We start from the raw sequence: 21198 nt of genomic DNA on the forward strand, positions 1-21198 counted from the left end.
ACACCAAAGGTTTCATCCCACTTTTTAACATTTATGAAATCATCCCTTGGAAGTTGTGAATGCAGTGGAAATATTTCTATTAATATGCAAACTCCCCCCATCATCCATAAGGTAACTAGAGCTTTGTCACAGACGTGACGTATACCCCCACATGCCGCATTGACACAGACTATTTTGCATGCTGTCTTTACAAAACAAGAGAATCTTATTTATGGCAATTTTTAAGAATTATTATGCCATTATCATTTATGGCCATTTTTGACCTTTGAACTCAAAGTGTGACCTTGACCTTGGAGATATCAACATAATTCTTTCGCGCGACACAGTCCAATGATGATGAACAAATGCGTCAAATGATTTGAAAGCCAAGCTCATTTATGACCATTTTTGACCATTGAACTCAAAGTGTGACCTTGATCTTGGAGATATCGACGTAATTCTTTTGGGATGCACACCGTCCAGTGATGGTGAACAAATGTGCCAAATGATTTGAAAATCTCACAATGAACGGCATAGTTAAGGACCGGACAAGCTCATTTATGGCCTTTTTTGACCTTTGAACTCGAAATGTGACCTTGACCTTGGAGATATCAACGTAATTCTTTCGTGCCACATACCATCCAGTGATGGTGAAAAAATGTGCCAAATGATTTTAAAATCTCACAATGAACAACATAGTTATGGCCCAGATAAGCTCATTTATGGCCATTTTTGACCTTTGAACTCAAAATGTGACCTTGACCATGGAGATATCGACGTAATTCTTTTGCGCGACACACCATCCAATGATGGTGAACAAATGTGCCAAATGATTTTAAAATCTCACAATAAATGACAAAGTCATGGCCCGGACAAGCTCATGTATGGCCATTTTTGACCTTTGAACTCAAAGTGTGACCTTGACCTTTGAGATATCGACGTAATTCTTTCGCCCGACACACCGTCCATTTATGGTGAATAAATGTGCCAAATGATTTTAAAATCTCACAATAAATGACAAAGTTATGGCCCGGACAAGCTCATTTATGGCCATTTTTGACCTTTGAACTCAATGTGTGACCTTGATCTTTGAGATATCGACGTAATTCTTTCGCACGACACACCGTTCATTTATGGTTAACAAATGTTCCAAATGATTTTAAAATCTCAAAATAAATGACAAAGTTATGGCCCGGACAAGCTCATTTATGGCCATTTTTGACCTTTGAACTCAATTTGTGACCTTGACCTTTGAGATATCGACGTAATTCTTTCGCACGACACACTGTCCAATGATGGTGAACAAATGTGCGAAATAATTTTAAAATCTCACAATGAACAATATAGTTATTGCCCGGACAAGATTTCGGGACAGACCGACAGACCAACTGACAAAGTGACTCCTATATAGCCCCCATTACCAATGGTAATGGGGGTATAAATATAATGCCTACAGAAATGGAGTGTGAAAAGTTAACTCATTTATGCCTAGCGTCTTGAGAAAAGGCCTTAGCAGACAGCGTAGACCCAGATGAGATGCCGCATGATGTGGCGTCTCATCTGGGTATGCGCTGTGGGCTTAAAGGAATTTCTGTAAGAAATATTCTAAATATAGACATAAATATACTAGACATTCCCAATTTTAGAAATAAATTGATCAAATTTAGAAGGATGGGAGAGTCAACTAGGCATAAATGGGTTAAATTCATCAACAAGTAAGCTTTGCCTCAATTACCTTGACCTTTAAGCCAGGTTCCATAAAAATCCTTCAAACAGTATAGGGTTTATTTGAGTCGCGTTCTGAGAAAACTGAGCTTTATGCTTTTGCGTAAAGCGTCGTCCCAGATTAGCACAGGCTAATAAGGGATGACACTTTCAGCCTAAACTTGATTTTCCGTAAGGAGGGACTTCCTTGAAACTAAAAATACCATAAAAGCAGATACCATAAAAGCAGAAAGTGTCGTCCCTGATTAGCCTGTGCAGTCCTGTGCAGACTGCACAGGCTAATCTGGGATGACACTTTACTCACATGCATTTTGCCCAATTTTCACAGAACAAGACACATTTGTGCAAACACTAAACAATATTTTGGACGGACAGACCGTCAAAGGGTATTCCGATAACTTCTCCTGCTTTGATGCATAAAACAAACTGACAACAAACAAACATAATGACATTAAATGAGCCATGTTTTGGGAAAATTGGTCTTAAAATATTGTCCCAGATTAGCCTGTGCAGTCCACACAGGCTAATCATAAACAACACTTTCTGCTTTTATGGTATTTTTGATTAAAATAAGTTTTACTTAGCAAGCAATCAGTTTAAACAGAAAGTGTTGGACTGTACAGGGTCAACTGGGACGACACTTTATACACATGCATTAAGACCCATTTTCCCGGTGGCTCATTCAATAACTAAGGATCTTAAAGATGAAGTAAGTGAAACTAAAACTGTGAACAAAAGGATCACACACACAAAAACTCAACACAAGCTACAAACAAGGGCTGTTTGTAAAACATGCATGCCCCCCATATGGGCTGTCCGTTGTAGTGGCAGCCATTGTGTGAATACGTTTTTTGTCACTGTGACCTTGACCTTTGACCTAGTGACCTGAAAATCAATAGGGGTCATCTGCGAGTCACTATCAATGTACCTATGAAGTGTCATGATCCTAGGCAAAAGCGTTCTTGAGTAATCATCCGAAAATCATTTTACTATTTCGGGTCACCGTGACCTTGACCTTTGACCTTGTGACCTCAAAATCAATAGGGGTCATCTGCTAGTCATGATCAATCTACCTGTGAAGTTTCATGATCCTAGGCATATGCGTTCTTGAGTTATCATCCAAAAACCATTTTACTATTTCGGGTCACCGTGACCTTGACCTTTGACCTAGTGACCTCAAAATCAATAGGGGTCATCTGCGAGTCATGATCAATCTACCCATGAAGCTTCATGATCCTAGGCGTATGCATTCTTGAGTTATCATCGGGAAACCATTTTACTATTTCGGGTCACCGTGACCTTGACCTTTGACCTAGTGACCTCAAAATCAATAGGGGTCATCTGCGAGTCATGATCAATCTACCCATGAAGTTTCATGATCCTAGGCGTATGCGTTCTTGAGTTATCATTCAAAAACCATTTTACTATTTCGGGTCACCGTGACCTTGACCTTTGACCTAGTGACCTCAAAATCAATAGGGGTCATCTGCGAGTCATGATCAATGTACCTATGAAGTTTCATGATCCTAGGACCAAGCGTTCTTGAGTTATCGTCTGACAACCACCTGGTGGACGGACCGACAGACCGACCGACAGACCGACATGAGCAAAGCAATATACCCCCTCTTCTTCCAAGGGGGGCATAAAAATGTTTTGTGAAACTCAAAATCTGCTGACTGAGTAATAAAAAATTTCTAATCTGTTTTTTTAAAGATAGTGATAAGTTGTGATAATTGTATGTAGCTGTTAAAACAGCAAAAATATGTATTTTTTTCGGTAAGTATTCAAAAGGTCAAATACAAATATTTTTTACTTGATAGGAACAAAACAAGCAAATTGGTTGAATTGATATCTCCTGCTAAAAATAATTATTGTGGCAGAAGGACGGACTGAACGCCAAAGCAATATCTATAACCATCTGGCTTATGGGGGAAATAACAAGAGATGTGTTTGTCAGAAACACAATGCCCCCTACTGCGCTGCTTTGATTTATTAAAAAAAAAATTTCATTTGGCAGGTACAGATAATTATCTCCCTTTACAGCTTATTACTTCCCTTGGATTTGTTTTTTCTTATCTTTGACCTTGAAAGATGACATTGACCTTGACCTTTCACCACTCAAAATACGCAGCTCCATGAGATACACATGCATGCCAAATATATCAAGTTGCTATCTTCAATATTGCAAAAGTTATGGCCGATGTTAAAGTTTTCTGACAGACAGACTGACAGTTCAACTGCTATATGCCACCCTACGGGGGGCATAAAAAGTATATGTTACTGAAAATAAATTTATTACTTTAATTTGTTTTTCAGACGTTTTCACATTTTAACAGTATGTTAGTCTTAATATTGCAGTCAGTGAATGTACCCACATTTTTCCTCAGGAAGTGCACATAATATTTATACACTTCTTGAATTTAAACGTTGCCATATCAATTATTTCATGATAAATGTTCACACAAGTTAAATTACCAAGGCTGGGATTTGTTTTAAACTCTCAATCCCCAGGTTCACAGTAGTGCTCCACCAACAAAGCTACTGGGCTTGATTAATCATATTAGTGTAATTGTTATATTTTAATCTGCTATATTGTAAAATAACAAGACACAAGTTCATATAGCACAGATGCCCCCCAATTCAACTTTTATTGCAAACCTATACTAATGTTACTAATGTCAAAACAAGCTGTTTAACAAATTTTGACTGTTGACCCGAAAAGAAAAAAAGCAGTTTTTTTTCAAAATGAGCAATTTGAATTTTAAGCGTCATTTTGACGGGTGAGGTGGGAAGACCAGGGTTACATGCTACACATAATCTTAGGACAGTTTGTGCCGTGTTATTTAAAAATCTTTTAATATTGCATGTTTCAGCTGAGATAGAAATATGCAAGACTTTTTATGACCACATATGACATTTTGTTTTAAAAATGTGACCTTGACCTTTCTGATAGAGAGATGGTTGTAACACCCAACACAGTGTCTTATGATGGTAAAGAAAGTTTTGTGGCAATCAACTGGTTGAGTAAAACAGTGTAAATGGCCATATTTTGAGAAATTCAAGGGCCATAATTCCAAAGTGCATGGCAAGATTGGACTGGTTATTGAAATTAGACTTCATTATATGCTTATAAAAATTTTCAGACAGTTTGGTGACTATTAGATGAAAATTGGTTCAGCCAGACTGAGGGACAGACAGTGTGGAAGTGATTTGCCTTCCTTCAAAGGCAAAAAAACTTTTATTACTTTCACTAAAGTTTTATTGTTAGTTGAGCATCAACCCCAATTTATCAATAAGAACATATTAGTCATAGATTTCCTACACTATATTAAACAAAGCGTCAGCAGATTTTTAGCTATAGGGGTGTGACAAGCAACAGTCAGCGATGCGAGATGTAAGACTTATACCATCGTTCTCTGGATTCGAGGAGAAAATGACAAACGACTGACAGAGAGGGTCAGTCTGGCAGAGACTCAGTGCCTCCTCCAGGTTTGTCACAGTTATAACGCAGCCCCACGACACTCGAGACCTCGTGCACTTGTAGTCAAACTGGCCTGATAGTAGCGTATGGATGGACAGAGAGGCATCAAGCAATCAAGCATGTTAAACACAAACACACATATAACTGTACATATGAGCCATGAACATTGAACCAAGAAGGCATGATTACAAATGCAAAAGCAATTGTTCTATGCAGGAATGTCAAACAATCATTCATTTTCCTATATATGAGCCTCTTTCTGGCAAAATGAGGCTTAATGCATGTGCTTTAAGTGGCGTACCAGATTAGCCTTTGAAGTCTGCACAGGCCAACCAGAAACATCACTTTTAGCTTTTATTGTATTTTTGGTTTAAAGGAAGTATTTTTCTAGCAAAAATCCAGTTTAGGCACAAAGTATTGTTCCAGATTAGCCTATGCACACTGCACAGGCTAATGTGGAATGACACTTTACACACATTCATTAAACCCTGTTAACCTAATCGGCGGCTCACATATAGGCCAGTGAATTACAATTTTAAATTTCTTCATTGACTGATCCCAAGTTGATTCGATTTCAGGCCTTCTTAGCTTAATATCAGACAAACACAGTTTACAGTAAACAAATGTTTTTACAAGCCAGTCCTTCAAACAATTAAGTTCATTGTAACCCTTTCCCACTCAGAGGCAAAGTGAAAATGGCTATGTGCAAACAGCATAAAACCAGAACAGCCTGCAAGTTACTTGCAGTATGTTCAAGTTTTTTGCTGTTTGCTTCTCATCAGTATTTAAGGGTTGGAAATGAAGTCTTTAAAATTGAATCTAGTAAGAAAGGTCTTTAGTTAAATTTTACTTTCTAAGGGACTACAAATACATCAAAATTTGTATCTAAGTGGTAAAGGGCTATAATATTGGCAATCACAGCCTGTTGATCGGTAAATTATCAGAGTAAAATAGCATTATGTGTTAACACTTCATTGTCAGTTTGTTGACAATATCTAAATGGCAATGACATTCGGTTAAATGAGTATCAATTCATACCATAAACATGTTGTGTAATAAATAATAATTTTCCAGTTGTAGGCTCATAGTGTTTTCTGCCTTTTAATTGGTGTAAGGTAGTTGGTGTAAGGTAGTTGGTGTAAGGTAGTTGGTGTAAGGTAGTTGGTGTAAGGTAGTTAATAACAGTTTGATGCCAGCTAGTTGGTGTAAGTTAATTAGTTACTCCAATTAATCTGACTTAAGCAACAGTTCAGAAACTAACAATCAACCAAGAATTTGCCAACAAACAAGCACAAATACAATACAATACATTATTGCCCCGCTAAGACAGACATGTCAAGCTGTTATTACAGACTAGCAGCCATTTACAAATATTTCCCAAATGCTAAGCAGAAGCCCAATGTAACAATAGCAGCAATAGCTGGATCAATGCCCATCTTGAGACACAGCCTGTTTAATCCATACATATAGCACATAAATGTATAGACACAGCCTGTTTAATCCATACATATAGCACATAAATGTATAGACACAGCCTGTTCAATCCATACATATAGCACATAAATGTATAGACACAGCCTGTTTAATCCATACATATACCACATAAATGTACAGACACAGCCTGTTTAATCCATACATATAGCACATACATGTATAGACACAGCCTGTTTAATCCATACATATAGCACATTAATGTATAGACACAGCCTGTTTAATCCATACATATAGCACATAAATGTACAGACACAGCCTGTTTAATCCATACATATAGCACATAAATGTACAGACACAGCCTGTTTAATCCATACATATAGCACATAAATGTACAGACACAGCCTGCTTAATCCATACATATAGCACATAAATGTATAGACACAGCCTATTTAATCCATACATTTAGCGCATAAATGTACAGACACAGCCTGTTTAATCCATACATATAGCACATAAATGTATAGACACAGCCTGTTTAATCCATACATATAGCACATAAATGTATTTGACAGATGTCAATGTGCCATTTGAATTGTGTCTGCGCATTCATAAATAATAATTTAGTGTAACAACAAACAAATTCTTAGGAAAATATTTCATATACGTAGCAAACAGAATAGAAGTATAGAAGTTGCTGAAAAATTTGCATTATAATAAATAGTACAATGCCATATGTTATGCCAACATTTTTTTTAGAAAATCTAGGTACGTTTGGATCAGTTTAAAAGCCATACCTGGGTAATTTGCATTGTCAAATCTCTGGAATCCATTACGAAGGTCTCTGTTACTGCCAACCTAGAATGAAGATACATCATATAAAGGTCTCTGTTACTGCCAACCTAGAATGAAGATACATCATATAAAGGTCTCTGTTACTGCCAACCTAGAATGAAGATACATCATATGAAGGTCTCTGTTACTGCCAACCTAGAATGAAGATACATCATATAAAGGTCTCTGTTACTGCCAACCTAGAATGAAGATACATCATATGAAGGTCTCTGTTACTGCCAACCTAGAATGAAGATACATCATATGAAGGTCTCTGTTACTGCCAACCTAGAATGAAGATACATCATATAAAGGTCTCTGTTACTGGCAACCTAGAATGAAGATACATCATATGAAGGTCTCTGTTACTGCCAACCTAGAATAAAGATACATCATATGAAGGTCTCTGTTACTGCCAACCTAGAATGAAGATACATCATATGAAGGTCTCTGTTACTGCCAACCTAGAATGAAGATACATCATATGAAGGTCTCTGTTACTGCCAACCTAGAATGAAGATACATCATATGAAGGTCTCTGTTACTGCCAACCTAGAATGAAGATTCATCATATGAAGGTCTCTGTTACTGCCAACCTAGAATGAAGATACATCATATGAAGGTCTCTGTTACTGCCAACCTAGAATGAAGATACATCATATGAAGGTCTCTGTTACTGCCAACCTAGAATGAAGATACATCAAAGTAAAATTGAGCCTCGTTCTGGGAAACAAGGGTTAATGCATGTGCATAAAGTGTTGATCCAGATTAGTCTGTGCTGTCTGCATAGGCTAATCAGAGATAACTATGTCTTTACTTGATTTTTAGTTGAAATCCATGAAATGAAAAATACTGTTAAAGCGTTAATTTCATTCCTGATTAGCCTGTGCAGATTGCACATGCAGCTCATATTTTGAGTAATACAGTCGTCACACTATATGTTAAAGTATTTCTGAATTCCCCATCAATACAGGGCTATGATGTATGTTTTTCAAGCAATCAATTAGCCCTGTACCAGTGAAAACTCATATCAAACAAGTCTATTGCCATGCAATATTATGTCCCCTACTGGCTCCACCATTGCCATAATTTTTTATTTTATTTTTTTATTTGTTGCCATAGCAACCAGATTTTTTTTACGCAGGAAGAAAATGAAATGATGTGCATAATGTCCATATTGCCATCTATCCATATTTCAAGTTTCATGAAAAAATATGAAGAACTTTTAAAGTTATCGCAGGATCCAGAAAAGTGTGACAGACGCACAGATTCACAGACAAAGTGAAATCCATAAGTCCCCTCCGGTGAAACCGGTAGGGGACAATAAAGATAAAGCATTGCCTTCAAATATCCCAACCTGTGTAATGTTTCATAACATCCATTTGTCATGGCAGTATTGAGATTTGAGCCTCACTCTATGAAAAGGGGGTTAAATGCATATGTGTAAAGTGTCGCCCCAGATTAGCCTGTGCAGTTCGCACAGGCTAATCAGGGACGACACTATTCACTTTTATGATATTTTTCGTTTAAAGAAAGTCTCTTCTTAGCAAAAAGCTAGTTTATGCAGAAATTGTAATCCCTGATTAGCCTGTGCAGACTGCACAGGCTTATCTGGGACGACACTTTACGCACATGCATTAAAACCCCTTTTCATAGAGCACTGATCATTTGTTTTCTTACATTTGCAAGATGATTTGACCTGGTATTTAAATGGTGTGCATCAACCTCACATCGCTCTTTATGTAGGTTCAGGATTACATGAGCCACAATCTTGAAAAACTGGGATAAATGCATTTGCATTAATTGTCGCCCCAGATAAGCCTGTGCAGTCAACACAGGCTTATCAGGGACACCAATTTCTGCCTAGACTTGCTTGTTCAAAAGAGACTTTCCTTCACATGAACAATTCCTTAAAAGCGCAGAGTGTTGTCCCTGATTAGCCTATGGGAACTGCAAAGGCTAATCTGGGACGACACTTTACGCACATGCATTAAGCCCCATTTTCCCAGAGTGAGACTCATTTTTATGATTGGAAAATTTGCACCAAAAACCAAAAGTAGTATTGGATAGCTTACAAACAAAAGTACGTTAATTTTTTTAAAGTAAAGCAAAAGGGTCATGTTGGTAATATCACACTCCCCTGAGTACAAGGTACTACAATATTCAAAGGCTTCACCTGGTGACCTAGTTCTTTACAACACTTCAATCATATTCAAACAGGACCTTGACATTGTCAAGATAAACAATTTGTTTTATCAGCAATTAGTCATAAATAAATGTTATGGTATGTTTTTCAGTATGTTTTTTATAAGATTGGACCAGGTGATCTAGTTTTGATTGCATGTGACCCAGATTACAACAAGTCTAGTTATTGTCAAGATCACCATTCTGACCGAGTTCAATCAAGAGTCCTAAACAGGCTCCTGGAGTGGCAACAAGTGTTTTTTAAGGTCTGAATTGGTGACCTAGTTTTTGGATGCAAATTGAAGTTGAAGTTGTCCTAAATATAGTTAAGAAAATCCTTTTGATTAAGTTTCCTCCAGATTGATTCTTGTTCCTCAGGATATGGGAGAACTGGTAAGGGACTTGTTCCTAAGGTTATGAAAGTTTACTTTCAGGATATGGGAGAACAGGTAATGGACTTGTTCCTAAGGTTATGAAAGTTTACTTTCAGGATATGGGAGAACTGGTAAGGGACTTGTTCCTAAGGTTATGAAAGTTTACTATCAGGATATGGGAGAACAGGTAATGGACTTGTTCCTAAGGTTATGAAAGTTTACTATCAGGATATGGGAGAACTGGTAAGGGACTTGTTCCTAAGGTTATGAAAGTTTACTTTCAGGATATGGGAGAACAGGTAATGGACTTGTTCCTAAGGTTATGAAAGTTTACTATCAGGATATGGGAGAACTGGTAAGGGACTTGTTCGTAAGGTTATGAAAGTTTCCTATCAGGATACAGGAGACAGCATACCTTCAGTGTACCATCATCTGGCTTGCTGACTGGTGGTTTTCCGACAGGTGTGACTCTCAGATTGTTGAACTCCTGATCCCTGTCTGCGACCTTTGACCTTTCTGTGACCTGTGCCATCTGACCTTCTGCCCGGTCCTGTTGTGCCTCACCCTCACGCCACATGGAGTTGTCTTGAAACAGATTGCAAGAACACAGTGCTCTTAATGAATGTTAAGTTGCTAGGCAACCATTTGCAAGAGTACAGGGCTCTTTGTGAACATTGAGTTGCTTAAGATACATCATCAATGCACAAATTAACTGGTGTCTATCCGCTGTACACAAAACTATAAATGCAAATTTTAAAGATGTGAAGATTTATAACAAAAGCTGTCAGAGGACAGCGCGCTCGACTATTCGAGTGCTTGACAGTTTAACATAAGCCATCATGGAGAGGGGGGTATATTGTGGGTGTGTGGTCATTTAATAATGATCTTTCAAAAATAAGAACAAAATGAAAAAACAAATTTTTTATTTTTATTGGGGGGGGGGGGGGGGGGGGGGGGAGGGGATTCTGGGGTGGGGTGTGGGGGATGGTTTGGGTGGAGTCCATTGTGGTATGTCAGGTAAGTGTTATTTTGTCAAAGTATGAATCAATTGTGATCATAAATAAAGAAGTTTTGGCAATTTAAGCACAATTTATTAATTTGGGTCATTCAAGGTCATTCAAAGGTCAAGGTCAAATTCAACTTGCTAGGTACAGTAACATCATGATAGTAAGAAAGTATTTGAAGTTTGAAAGCAATAGACTTGATACTTAAGAAGTAAAGTGGATCGAAACACAAATTTAACAAAATATTCAAAGTTACTAAGACAAACAAGAAACCGTCGGAGATGGGTGATGCTCCCCAAAGTTTTTTTTTGTCACAATATTGCACTAGGGGTATATATTCAGATAAAAGGAAATGTCTTGAGGGCACAGTAGTTGGGGGGACAATAATTTTTTTATAGAAAATTTCAAAGGGCCATAACTCTGTGAAAAATCATCCGATCAGAACCCGCTGATAATATGCACATCTCCTCTTGGTAGTGAAGCTTCCCATAAAGTTTCATTGAATTCCAGTCATTAGTTGCTGAGAAATAGCCCGGACAAAAACTGTGCACGGACGGACAGACAAACAGACAGACAGACGCACACACGGACAGACAAAGTGGCGACTATGTGCTCCCCCCAAAATAAATATTGGGGGAGCATAAAAAGGGCCATAATTCCGTTTAAAAGCCAACCAGAGTTATGCAACTTGACCTGTACAGTCCCCTTACGATAGTGAGCGAGTTTTCCAAGTATAAAAAGCAAAAGCTATGATACTTTAGGAGTAAAATGGACCAAAACAAAACTTAACCAAATGTTCAATTATCTAAGTATAAAAGGGGCCATAATTCTGTCAAAATGCTTAATACAGTTGTCTGCTCTTGTTTATAGATAGGGATCATGTTGGTTAAGAAGTAAGCAAAATATGAAAGCAATATGTCAAAGGACATATATAAAATATTTGAGGTGGTATGCATACTTTAACATATATTTATCAATAATATGCATATTTTAAGTGAAAAAGGGGCCATAATTCTTACAAAATGCTTGATAAAGTTGTCTGCTCTTGTTTATAGGTTGGGGTCATGTTTGTAAAGAAGTATGCAAAATATAAAAGCAATATGTCAAGGGACATTGAAAATATTTGAGGTGGTACGCAAACTTTTACATTGGCCAACGGGGATGCCGACGCCGGGGTGAGTAGGATAGCTCCACGATTAGGGCTGTAACGAATACACTAGGTGACGAATACGATATGTATCACGAATACAGGGTGGCGAATACGAATATTTATTCGCTAATATGAATTTCAATGAACAAAAATAATACTGACAACTTGACATGACATTATATAGTATGAAACTATGAGTATTTGTCAATTTGATTAATTGAGTATCTTTGCATACTGAACATATGAAATATAACACTTTGAAATCACAAAAAACTGACTAGAACTGCTTAAACTTTGAACACAGTTTTGAAACTTTTGAGAAAACATGACTAGTACCAATAAAATCCTTGAGTAGAACAATTAAAAGTCAACAGTTGACACATAAGTGACAGTAAGTTGCACAAATATTGTGGTAAAGATAATCAAAAAAGAAATTCCATCTGCTAATCCATTGTGTGTATGTTTGAGCATCAAATCACTAGTATTTACCTAAATAAACATTAAACAACCATCGGAAGATTTTAAATTCAATGTCGTAAATATTCAACAGGTGCCTGCCATTTTTGTTGATACTCTCACTGTGTTACATAGTGGGTTGGGTAAACATGATGAAAAACGCCCGAATAAGGAGAAGAACGTTTAAATATAGGGGTTTATTGTCTGAACCTTCATTTGTAAGGTAAGATAAGATGATTAAACTTTCAAACTCGAAACCACGTTGTTTGTATTCGTCAAATATTCGGTTCGGGAGGTGGCGAATTACGAATACGATTCGTCCACAGCCGTATTCGAGTAATTCGAATATTCGAATGTATCGTTACAGCCCTATCCACAATATAATATATATATATTTATACAGTTGAGCTAAAAACTGAATCAATAACTTTTAAAAATTTATATAATCACTATATGAGCAACTTTCTTTGAAAACTGGGTTAAATGAACATGTGTGTCTTCCCAGATAAGCCTGTGCAGTCCATGAAGGATAATAATGGGAAAACACTGTCTGCTTAAACTGGATTTTCATTTAGAAGAGAATGCCGATAAACAATAAATTCTTTAAAAAAGGGAAGGGTTGTTCCTGATTTGCCTTTGCAGACTGCACCAGCTGCACAACACTTTCCATTTTAATTAGATATTTGTTTATAAGAGAATTCCTTTAATGAAAACATTCCAAAAAGGTGAAAGTGTTGTCCTTGATTAGCCTGTGCAGATGCATTAAGCCCAGTTTTCTCAAAAGGAGACTCAAGTTTTGCAACTACAGCTGTACAGTACTCACATGCGGTCAGCTGTACTTCCAGCCAGGTCACACAGTCCTTCACAGAAAGCTTCTTTCGCTACAAGAAAAAAACATGACAGAATAAGTTAAAGCTTGCCTCAATTATCATGACCTGGTATTGTGCTTAAATTTTAACCACTCAGATAAGCATTTTGACTTTCTCTAAGATTCAAGTTTTAAAGGCTTTAGTTCCAACCCAAAGCTAATGATGAGCAGCAAACAGCATAAAATGTAAGACAGCAAGTTACTAAAGCCATATAAGAAAGACTGGTGGCCATATTTTTCTCTGGATCAGATCCAATGTCAAAGTAGTTGGAGATATCCTTAGAACAAATGAGCCTTGTTCTGAGAAAACTGGTCTTAATGCTTGTGCGTAAAGTGTCATCCCAGATTAGCCTGTGCAGTCCGCACAGGCTAATCAGGGACAACACTTTCTGCATACTGCACGGGCTAATCTGGGACAACACTTTACGTACATGCATTATACCCAGTTTTCTCAGAACAAGACACAAATGTTCTGGGCAAGTTGCAAGATTATTGGACAAAATGTCATTTCTAGAATTTTAACAAGATTTTTGTTTAATTTGACCTAGTGACCAATTGTTCGATCTAACATGACCAAACTTGGCTAAGATATCATTAGGAGAAATGTTCTGACCAACTTTTATTGAACACGTGGCCTCTTGAGTATTAACAAGCTTTTTGTTAACAAAGATTAACATACGACAAACAAAAGTTCATCACAAAAGCTCACCATGAGCATGTTCTGGTCAGGTGATTGAGCTAAAAGCTGTCAATTTATTTTTAAGATCATAATATGATTTCTATACAGTCGAAACTGACATAACGGCCACCTGAAAATAACGGTCACCTGCAGACAACGGTCTGCAATTCTTCCCGCCAACACAACATCACTGTTGCAGCCGATGGATGCTGGAATCATCCAGAAACTGAAGCTAAAATATCAGAAACGACAGCTCCAACACGTCCTTGTGGAAATGGAGAAGACGCCATACAAGCTTGGTCCAGAGATCCTTGATATTACAATCTTGGAGGCAATCTATTGGATTGCTGCAGCTTGGTTGGAAATAAAAGAGGAAACCATTGTTAAGTGTTTCTGGAAGTGCAGATTTAGTCCAGAAATCATCAGCGGTTCAAATGCTGTATCGTCGCCTGCAATTGGAGACACAGAGATTCAGGACAACCCTGAAGACGATATTCCGCTCGCGTTGCCGCGTGTTTCGCAGGATCTGTTTGATGAAGACATTGGGGATCTGACGGCCGTTGATATGGACCTGGCCATTTGTGAGACCAACATCACAGACTGGGAGAGGCCTGCGATGGAACTTATAGCTGAATTTAAACCCACACAGCCGGATGCGGATACCGATGAGGAGGAAGAAAACTCTACACTTCCACCATCCAGCACCGTCTGCTCCGTCAGCGAAACGTGCCAGTACATCAATCACTTAAAGAACATTGATTTGTCAAAGAACAACCAGGTGATGCTTGACTCAATCATGAATTTCCAAGACGAATTCTTTGCGCACTGCGTCAAGTGTGCTAATGTTCAGAAGAAGATTAGCGAGTTTTTTAGCGTGGAGTGAATTGTTTTGATTGTTGCGAGTGATAATTTGTGTTTTTAAGTTTTTTGTGTGATAAGTTATCTTCTTTTTTGTGCATGATGTGCTATGTTTTTTTGGATAAAGAATGAATGAATGTTTGTATTTTGTATGAGGTTGTTGAATGAAAATGCTTTGTGAGTGATGTTTGCGTACGAATACATTTTAACAAACTTTTTGAGTCTTTTTCTTTTAATTAGAACGGTACAATTACACCGCACTATCGGTTTATGACAGCTAATCCGCTTTTTAGACTTGTACGGACGTGACGTCAATGGCATGTGACAAGCTCTATTTACTGAATGAACGAGATGTATGAGTAAACAATTATACCAGCTTTGATAAAGTCATTGCTTTAATTTAACAATATGAAATTAAATCAATCTATAAGATATTATTCTGTATTATTCAATGTGCACCCGTAAGTTAATTCTGTTATTATGCTTAGTTAACGGCAAAGAGCCTTTTTTTACACTGTATGCAAACGACTGGGTGAGGTAACGACGTAGCAATACTACCAACAGACAAACCATCTTAAAATTGTGATCCGAATTCAACGGTCACCTGTGGACAACGGTCACTTTGGTCATTTCCCTTGACTGACCGCTGTTCTCAGGTTTGACTGTAATTCTTTTTCAATAGGGATGAACCCCCCCCAGATTTCTCCACATTTTCATGCTGTTTTATTGATGTTAAGCTCACAGGTCAATATATAATCACACTTAAAATAGTCATGCAGCTGACCTTTATAAAAAAATGTGATTTACCTGTAGATAACAGTGTGATTTACCTGTAAGAAAAAGAGCGTTTTCCTGTAGATAAGTGTGATTTCACTGAAGATCTACCTGTAGAAATTTTGTTTGATGTACCTGTAGCTAAAAGTGTAATTTACCTATAGATAATATTGTGATTTACCTGTAGATAAAAGTATTATTTACCTGCAGATCAGACAGGAAATTCTGTACTTCCTGTCTGACAGAGCTCGGGAACGTTTGCAACATGGGCTCCACGACGACAGAACGAACAAGTTCCATGTTGACACGTGAGTTATACCCCTGACATGTGTTCTGCTGACACTTGATAGAAACTGGAATAAAATGAATTGACAATCCATGAATTGAGCCTCATTCTTCAAAAACTGGACTGCATCTGCCTTAAGTGTTGTCACAGATGAGCATGTGCAGTCTGCGCAGGCTAGTTAGGGACAACACTTTCTGTCTTAACTCATTTTTTGCAAAGAAAAGACTTTCTTTAAATGGAAAATACCATACAAGCAGAATGTGTTGTCCCTGATTAGCCTGCGCAACGGGTGGCCATGTTTTTCGAGGAACTCGAAACATTATCCAACTCAGCCAAGATACTATCAGAAGAAATGTTCTGATCAACAGATCAGAAAACACTGCATTTATACAAAAAATAACATTAAAGCCAAAGGGGTTGTCCATTTTTTTTCATTTAAAGGAAGTCTAGTTTAAACTAAAATCCAGTCTGGGTGGAAGTTGTTGTCCCTGATTAGCCTGTGCAGACAGCACAGGCTAATCTAGGACAACAGTTTACCACATTCAATAAGCCCAGATTATCCAGTAAAAGACTCGTTCTTATATAAGCCACAAATGGTTCACTTTTAAATCTTGATGTGCTCACTCTCAAGAGACTATTAAAAAAACCTGAACATCACAATCTATTAGTATTCAAATTACAACAATCATATCAACCGCACACACGTAAATACAGCACACAGTATCACATACCAACGTCTAGGGAGGCATCCTGACACTGCACATCTGTGGTGCACGCTGGTTCCCCTACCCTGAGGTTGTCTAAGTCAACCAGTCTCAGGCTGTTTTCAACGAGTACAAAATCGTGGAGCTGCAGAGCCTCAAAGCCCAGGGAACCGGCGGGGCTGGTGTCCAGGTACCGTAATAGCTCATACAGCTGTAGTAGCATCTGAAACACAGGGATGGAAATAACTAAAACAGCTTTAGCAATATCTGAAACATAGCGCTGAAAGAGTAAATGAGTCTGACTCTGGGAAGAGTTTAATGCATGTGTGTAAAGTGTCTTGCATATTAGCCTGTACCGACTGCTCAAATGGAATTTTTCTTTTACACAAAATAAAGGATAAAGGTCTTAATGATTTAGTAGCATACAAATAGGAAGTTAACTATGTGAGATTCTCTAAACAAATTGGCTAGTATGTACCTTTGGTTTGAACAGAACATTAATGATCAGTTTGAACTCAACGTTAGTTTCAACTTTGATTGAACTTTATATACTTTTTTTTCCATAAAAATTGCTTTCTGAGATACCTTACCATTTGATATAAATATAAAATATTTTCTTTTTACTAATTGAACTGACCATTTCGATTACTGTACCAGTTTAAGTTCAGGCCACAATGGTAACATGTTTACTGAAAAGTGTATGATGCTGAAGTGTGTAGCCTTCATGCAAACCTTACCTTCAGTTTTGTAGCCCATGGCAGGTGCATGATCATCCCCGTTTCAAGCTGTGTCCCAGCCTCAGTTACCAACACGATCCCTCTTTTGTTGACCCTTAAGTCAATTGCATCCCCTCGCAGGCAAAACCCCTTAAGCTGAACAAGAGCTGGATTCTCCAATAATGCCAGCAACACAAGCTCCTTCAGGAGTTTATAATTGGCCATGAACGAGCACCTGTCATTGTTGTAGTCCTGTTTCATGCAGCTGATTTTGAACTGCTCGTCATGACCCACACTTTTAACCACCATTTCAATGTCTGAATCTCGATGAGTTTTCATGTAATCAACATATTTTTTCCCGTGGTATCCACTCTGGCGATTTATGGCAACCAAATGATCGATTTCCCGACAGCTCATTTTGCTGATGATTTTAAGGTCCATGAACTCTGACTTAGTCAACAGAACTATTTCATCTGCATCCGGTGCAGTTTTCCAGTCTTGTGGACTTAACTGTACAACCAGTAACTTCAATCGAGCTAGTTTTTCCCCATTTGAGATATAATCCTCTGCATTTTCTAGCACTCTCCCTACTATAAGTTCAGAATTTTCTAACTTTGGGGGATTGTTAACAATATTTCCATCCTCTTTCACAAACTTTGATCCAATTATTGGATCAACAGGGATTTTTCCTGACTTAAGATCATCCTTCACTTGCTGTTTGAGATTTTCCTGAATTTGTACAAAGTTTTTATTGGAATGTAGCTCCTTGTCAGATTTCATGTGTTTCTCACTCTCGCTGTTCATGAGACGCCGGTAGGACAAAAAGACACCAACGAAACAGACGATAAACAGAAATGCCACCCACTGGTGTCGAGATTTACGTGGACAAAACCACACACGCATTGTTGACTTTTTTATAGGTCTGATAAATTTCCACTTTATTGAAAACCAGAAATAACCAGAACTGTCTGCTTGGGCGATTACAGTCCGCTGTTGGTATAGCAGTCTGCTGCGTGTAGTTTCACATAATGCTGCAATGAACAAGCAAATAATTCACATGCGTTACACTGTGAAATTTTAAGTCTGAGGACGTAAAATGGTGCTCTCTGGCAAATATATGCTAAAATGATGGCGTTTATAAATACCTTAGAGATTAAAGAATTTCATAGATATCAAACCAGTTGTTTGGGGAATGAAACCAAGGAGCTTTGAATTGGCAAAATAGTGTTGTTTTAACAAAAAAAATGGAATTTAGATGTGAGTGTTTTATTTGGAATATATTATTATCATTGAAAATTCAAGTGTATCTAAGATTATATTTGCTAAATTTTTATCTCAAACAGGGGTCTCACTAGGATTTTAAAACAGGAGTCCTTGGACTCATTACTTGGAGTCCCAATGAATATTGCACACGTCTTCAAATTTTCAGCAGAAAATCCATTTAAATAAAGAATGAATATAAAAAATAATATAATTGTTGGTTTCATTATTAAAAACCCAAACACAAAATGTACATTAAGAATCCCACTCATTATGTTCTCTTTATTGTTACTTAAATAAAAAAGAGGGCCTGAAAGGCCCAAAGTCGCTCACCTGAGAAAACAAGATATTATAGGGATAAATCTTCTGACCAAGTTTCACGAAGATCGGAAAATAAATGTGGCCTCTAGAGTGTTAACAAGGTTTTACTATAGCCATATAAGGAAAAATGCCCCGCCCCCTGGCAGCCATGTTTTTCAACCAACCGGCATCATTTTTGAACTCGGCCAAGATATTATCGGGATGAATCTTCTGACCAAGTTTCATGAAGATCGGACAGAAAATGTGGCCTCTAGAGTGCAGTGCTTTCCACAGGATTTTTTTAAGACGCCCGGGGGCAGTTTGGGGGGGGGGGGGGTACTTATTACTTTTCCCATCGCTACACATTACCGGACAATTTCGTATATTCCACTTTAAAAAACAAACTCTGGTAAATATTCACGATAAAAGTGCTCAAGAATATCAAGAAACACACACATTCGCCATTTTTCTTATGTATCAAATAAATTTTGGCATATGTAACTATTTAAAGATGTGATGAAATGTCCAATGGGGGCGTTTTTTCCTCTGAACACGTGTTAATTGCCTGACGTGATGTTCTCCTTTTTATATAACACAAAATACACCCACACTTTCCATGCGACGTTCTACATGTCTGCATAATTTTCGCGCACTTTTTATGGAGACAAAGGATAAAGCACTGTTTATTTTATGCTAGAATTTTTTAATGATATGTTAGCATTTAAATCCGGAAGGGTGTTTGGGATTAAATAGAAATTTAATAATGTTCATTCGAGAATCAACAGAAACATTCACGGTTGTGTGTAATTAATTCAACGATAATTTGTTAAAGCGCATTACGAGTGGAATAAATGTTTTGACCATATTACGCATGACATGCAAAATGTTAACGAGGATTACACCCGGTTGCCATCAGTCTTCTTAGTAAGAGGCCGAGACTCGTCGTATGCATGATCTTAGTGCAGGTATTACTGTCTAGCAGTGTTGTCGCTTATTCAAAGCGTGTGCTCTCATTGGCCGATATCGATTTTCCATTACAACGATGATCCGCCTTTAGGCAACTTTAGGTGGGTAAAGAGATACATGACGTTATTGACAGAGGATCATAAATCGGCTATAACAATTTTGTGCGAAGTCGATATCGCTTTGATCTTAAGAAGTTGCAGTATGAAAAATACACACTGATCAGACAATTTCAAGCACCCCGCGGACTCTGATTTCGACTTTCAAGCGCCCCGGCGAAGGACCGTTAAATGGCCTGTGGAAAGCACTGGAGTGTTAACAAGATTTTACTATAGCCATATAAGGGACAAGAGCTGTCAGAGGACAGCGCGCTCGACTATTTGAGTGCTTGACAGTACAATGTAAGCCATCATGGGGAAATTGTTCATATTCAATAATTTATTACGATCTTTCAAAAATAAAAAAAGGGAATTTTTTTTAATTGTTTTTGGAGGGGGGGGGGGGGGGGGTGGCAGAGAGGGGGGTATAATGTGGGGTGTGGTAATTTATTAAATGATGTTTAAAAAAAAATAATTTGGGGGGGGGGTTGGGGGGGGAAGGGATTCTGGGTAGGGGCGTTGGGTATTGTTTGGGTGGAATCCATTGTGGTATTCAGGTAAGTGTTGTTTTGTCAAAGTAATAATAAAATGTGATCATAAATAAAGACGTTATGGCAATTTAAGCAAAATGTTCAATTATCTAAGTGTAAAAGGGGCCATAATTATGTCAAAATGCTTGATACAGTGGTCTGCTCTTGTTTATAGGTTGGGGTCATGTTGGTAAACAAGTATGCAACATATAAAAGCAATATGTCAATTTGTCAAAGGATATAGAAAATATTTGGGGTAGTACGCAAACTTTAACATAGATTTATCAATAATATGCATATTCTAAGTATAAAAGGGGCAATAATTATGACAAAATGCTTGATAGAGTTGTCTGCTCTTTTTTATAGGTTGGGGTGATGTTGGTAAACAAGTATGCAAAATATGAAAGCAATATGTCAAGGGACAATGAAAATAAATGGGGCAGTAAGAAAACTTTAACATTAGCTGCATATTCTAAGTGGAAAAGGGGCCATAATTATGACAAAATGCTTGATAGAGTTGTCTGCTCTTGTTTATAGGTTAGGG

General features: G+C 37.7%; 1 protein-coding gene across 5 annotated transcripts in view; it reads right to left on the bottom strand.

Moving 5' to 3' along the window:
* The window catches only part of LOC127852330 (uncharacterized), a 63044-nt gene that overhangs the window by 29552 nt on the left and 12294 nt on the right, over window positions 1-21198 (bottom strand). For 4 of the 5 annotated variants that reach the window (XM_052386287.1, XM_052386274.1, XM_052386284.1 and 1 more), the window contains exons 2-8: window positions 17525-18534; window positions 16815-17010; window positions 16002-16150; window positions 13442-13499; window positions 10424-10593; window positions 7414-7474; window positions 5112-5258 (exon numbers count right to left, since the gene is read on the bottom strand). In XM_052386287.1, the coding sequence (XP_052242247.1) occupies window positions 5112-5258; window positions 7414-7474; window positions 10424-10593; window positions 13442-13499; window positions 16002-16150; window positions 16815-17010; window positions 17525-18406 (1663 nt within the window). In that variant the 5' untranslated portion in view covers window positions 18407-18534. The remainder of the gene's footprint in view (window positions 1-5111; window positions 5259-7413; window positions 7475-10423; window positions 10594-13441; window positions 13500-16001; window positions 16151-16814; window positions 17011-17524; window positions 18535-21198) is intronic. The other variant, XM_052386292.1, reaches the window with a different exon arrangement.

Source organism: Dreissena polymorpha, chromosome 1 (assembly GCF_020536995.1).
Source record: "Dreissena polymorpha isolate Duluth1 chromosome 1, UMN_Dpol_1.0, whole genome shotgun sequence".
Taxonomy (NCBI): Eukaryota; Metazoa; Mollusca; class Bivalvia; order Myida; family Dreissenidae; genus Dreissena; species Dreissena polymorpha.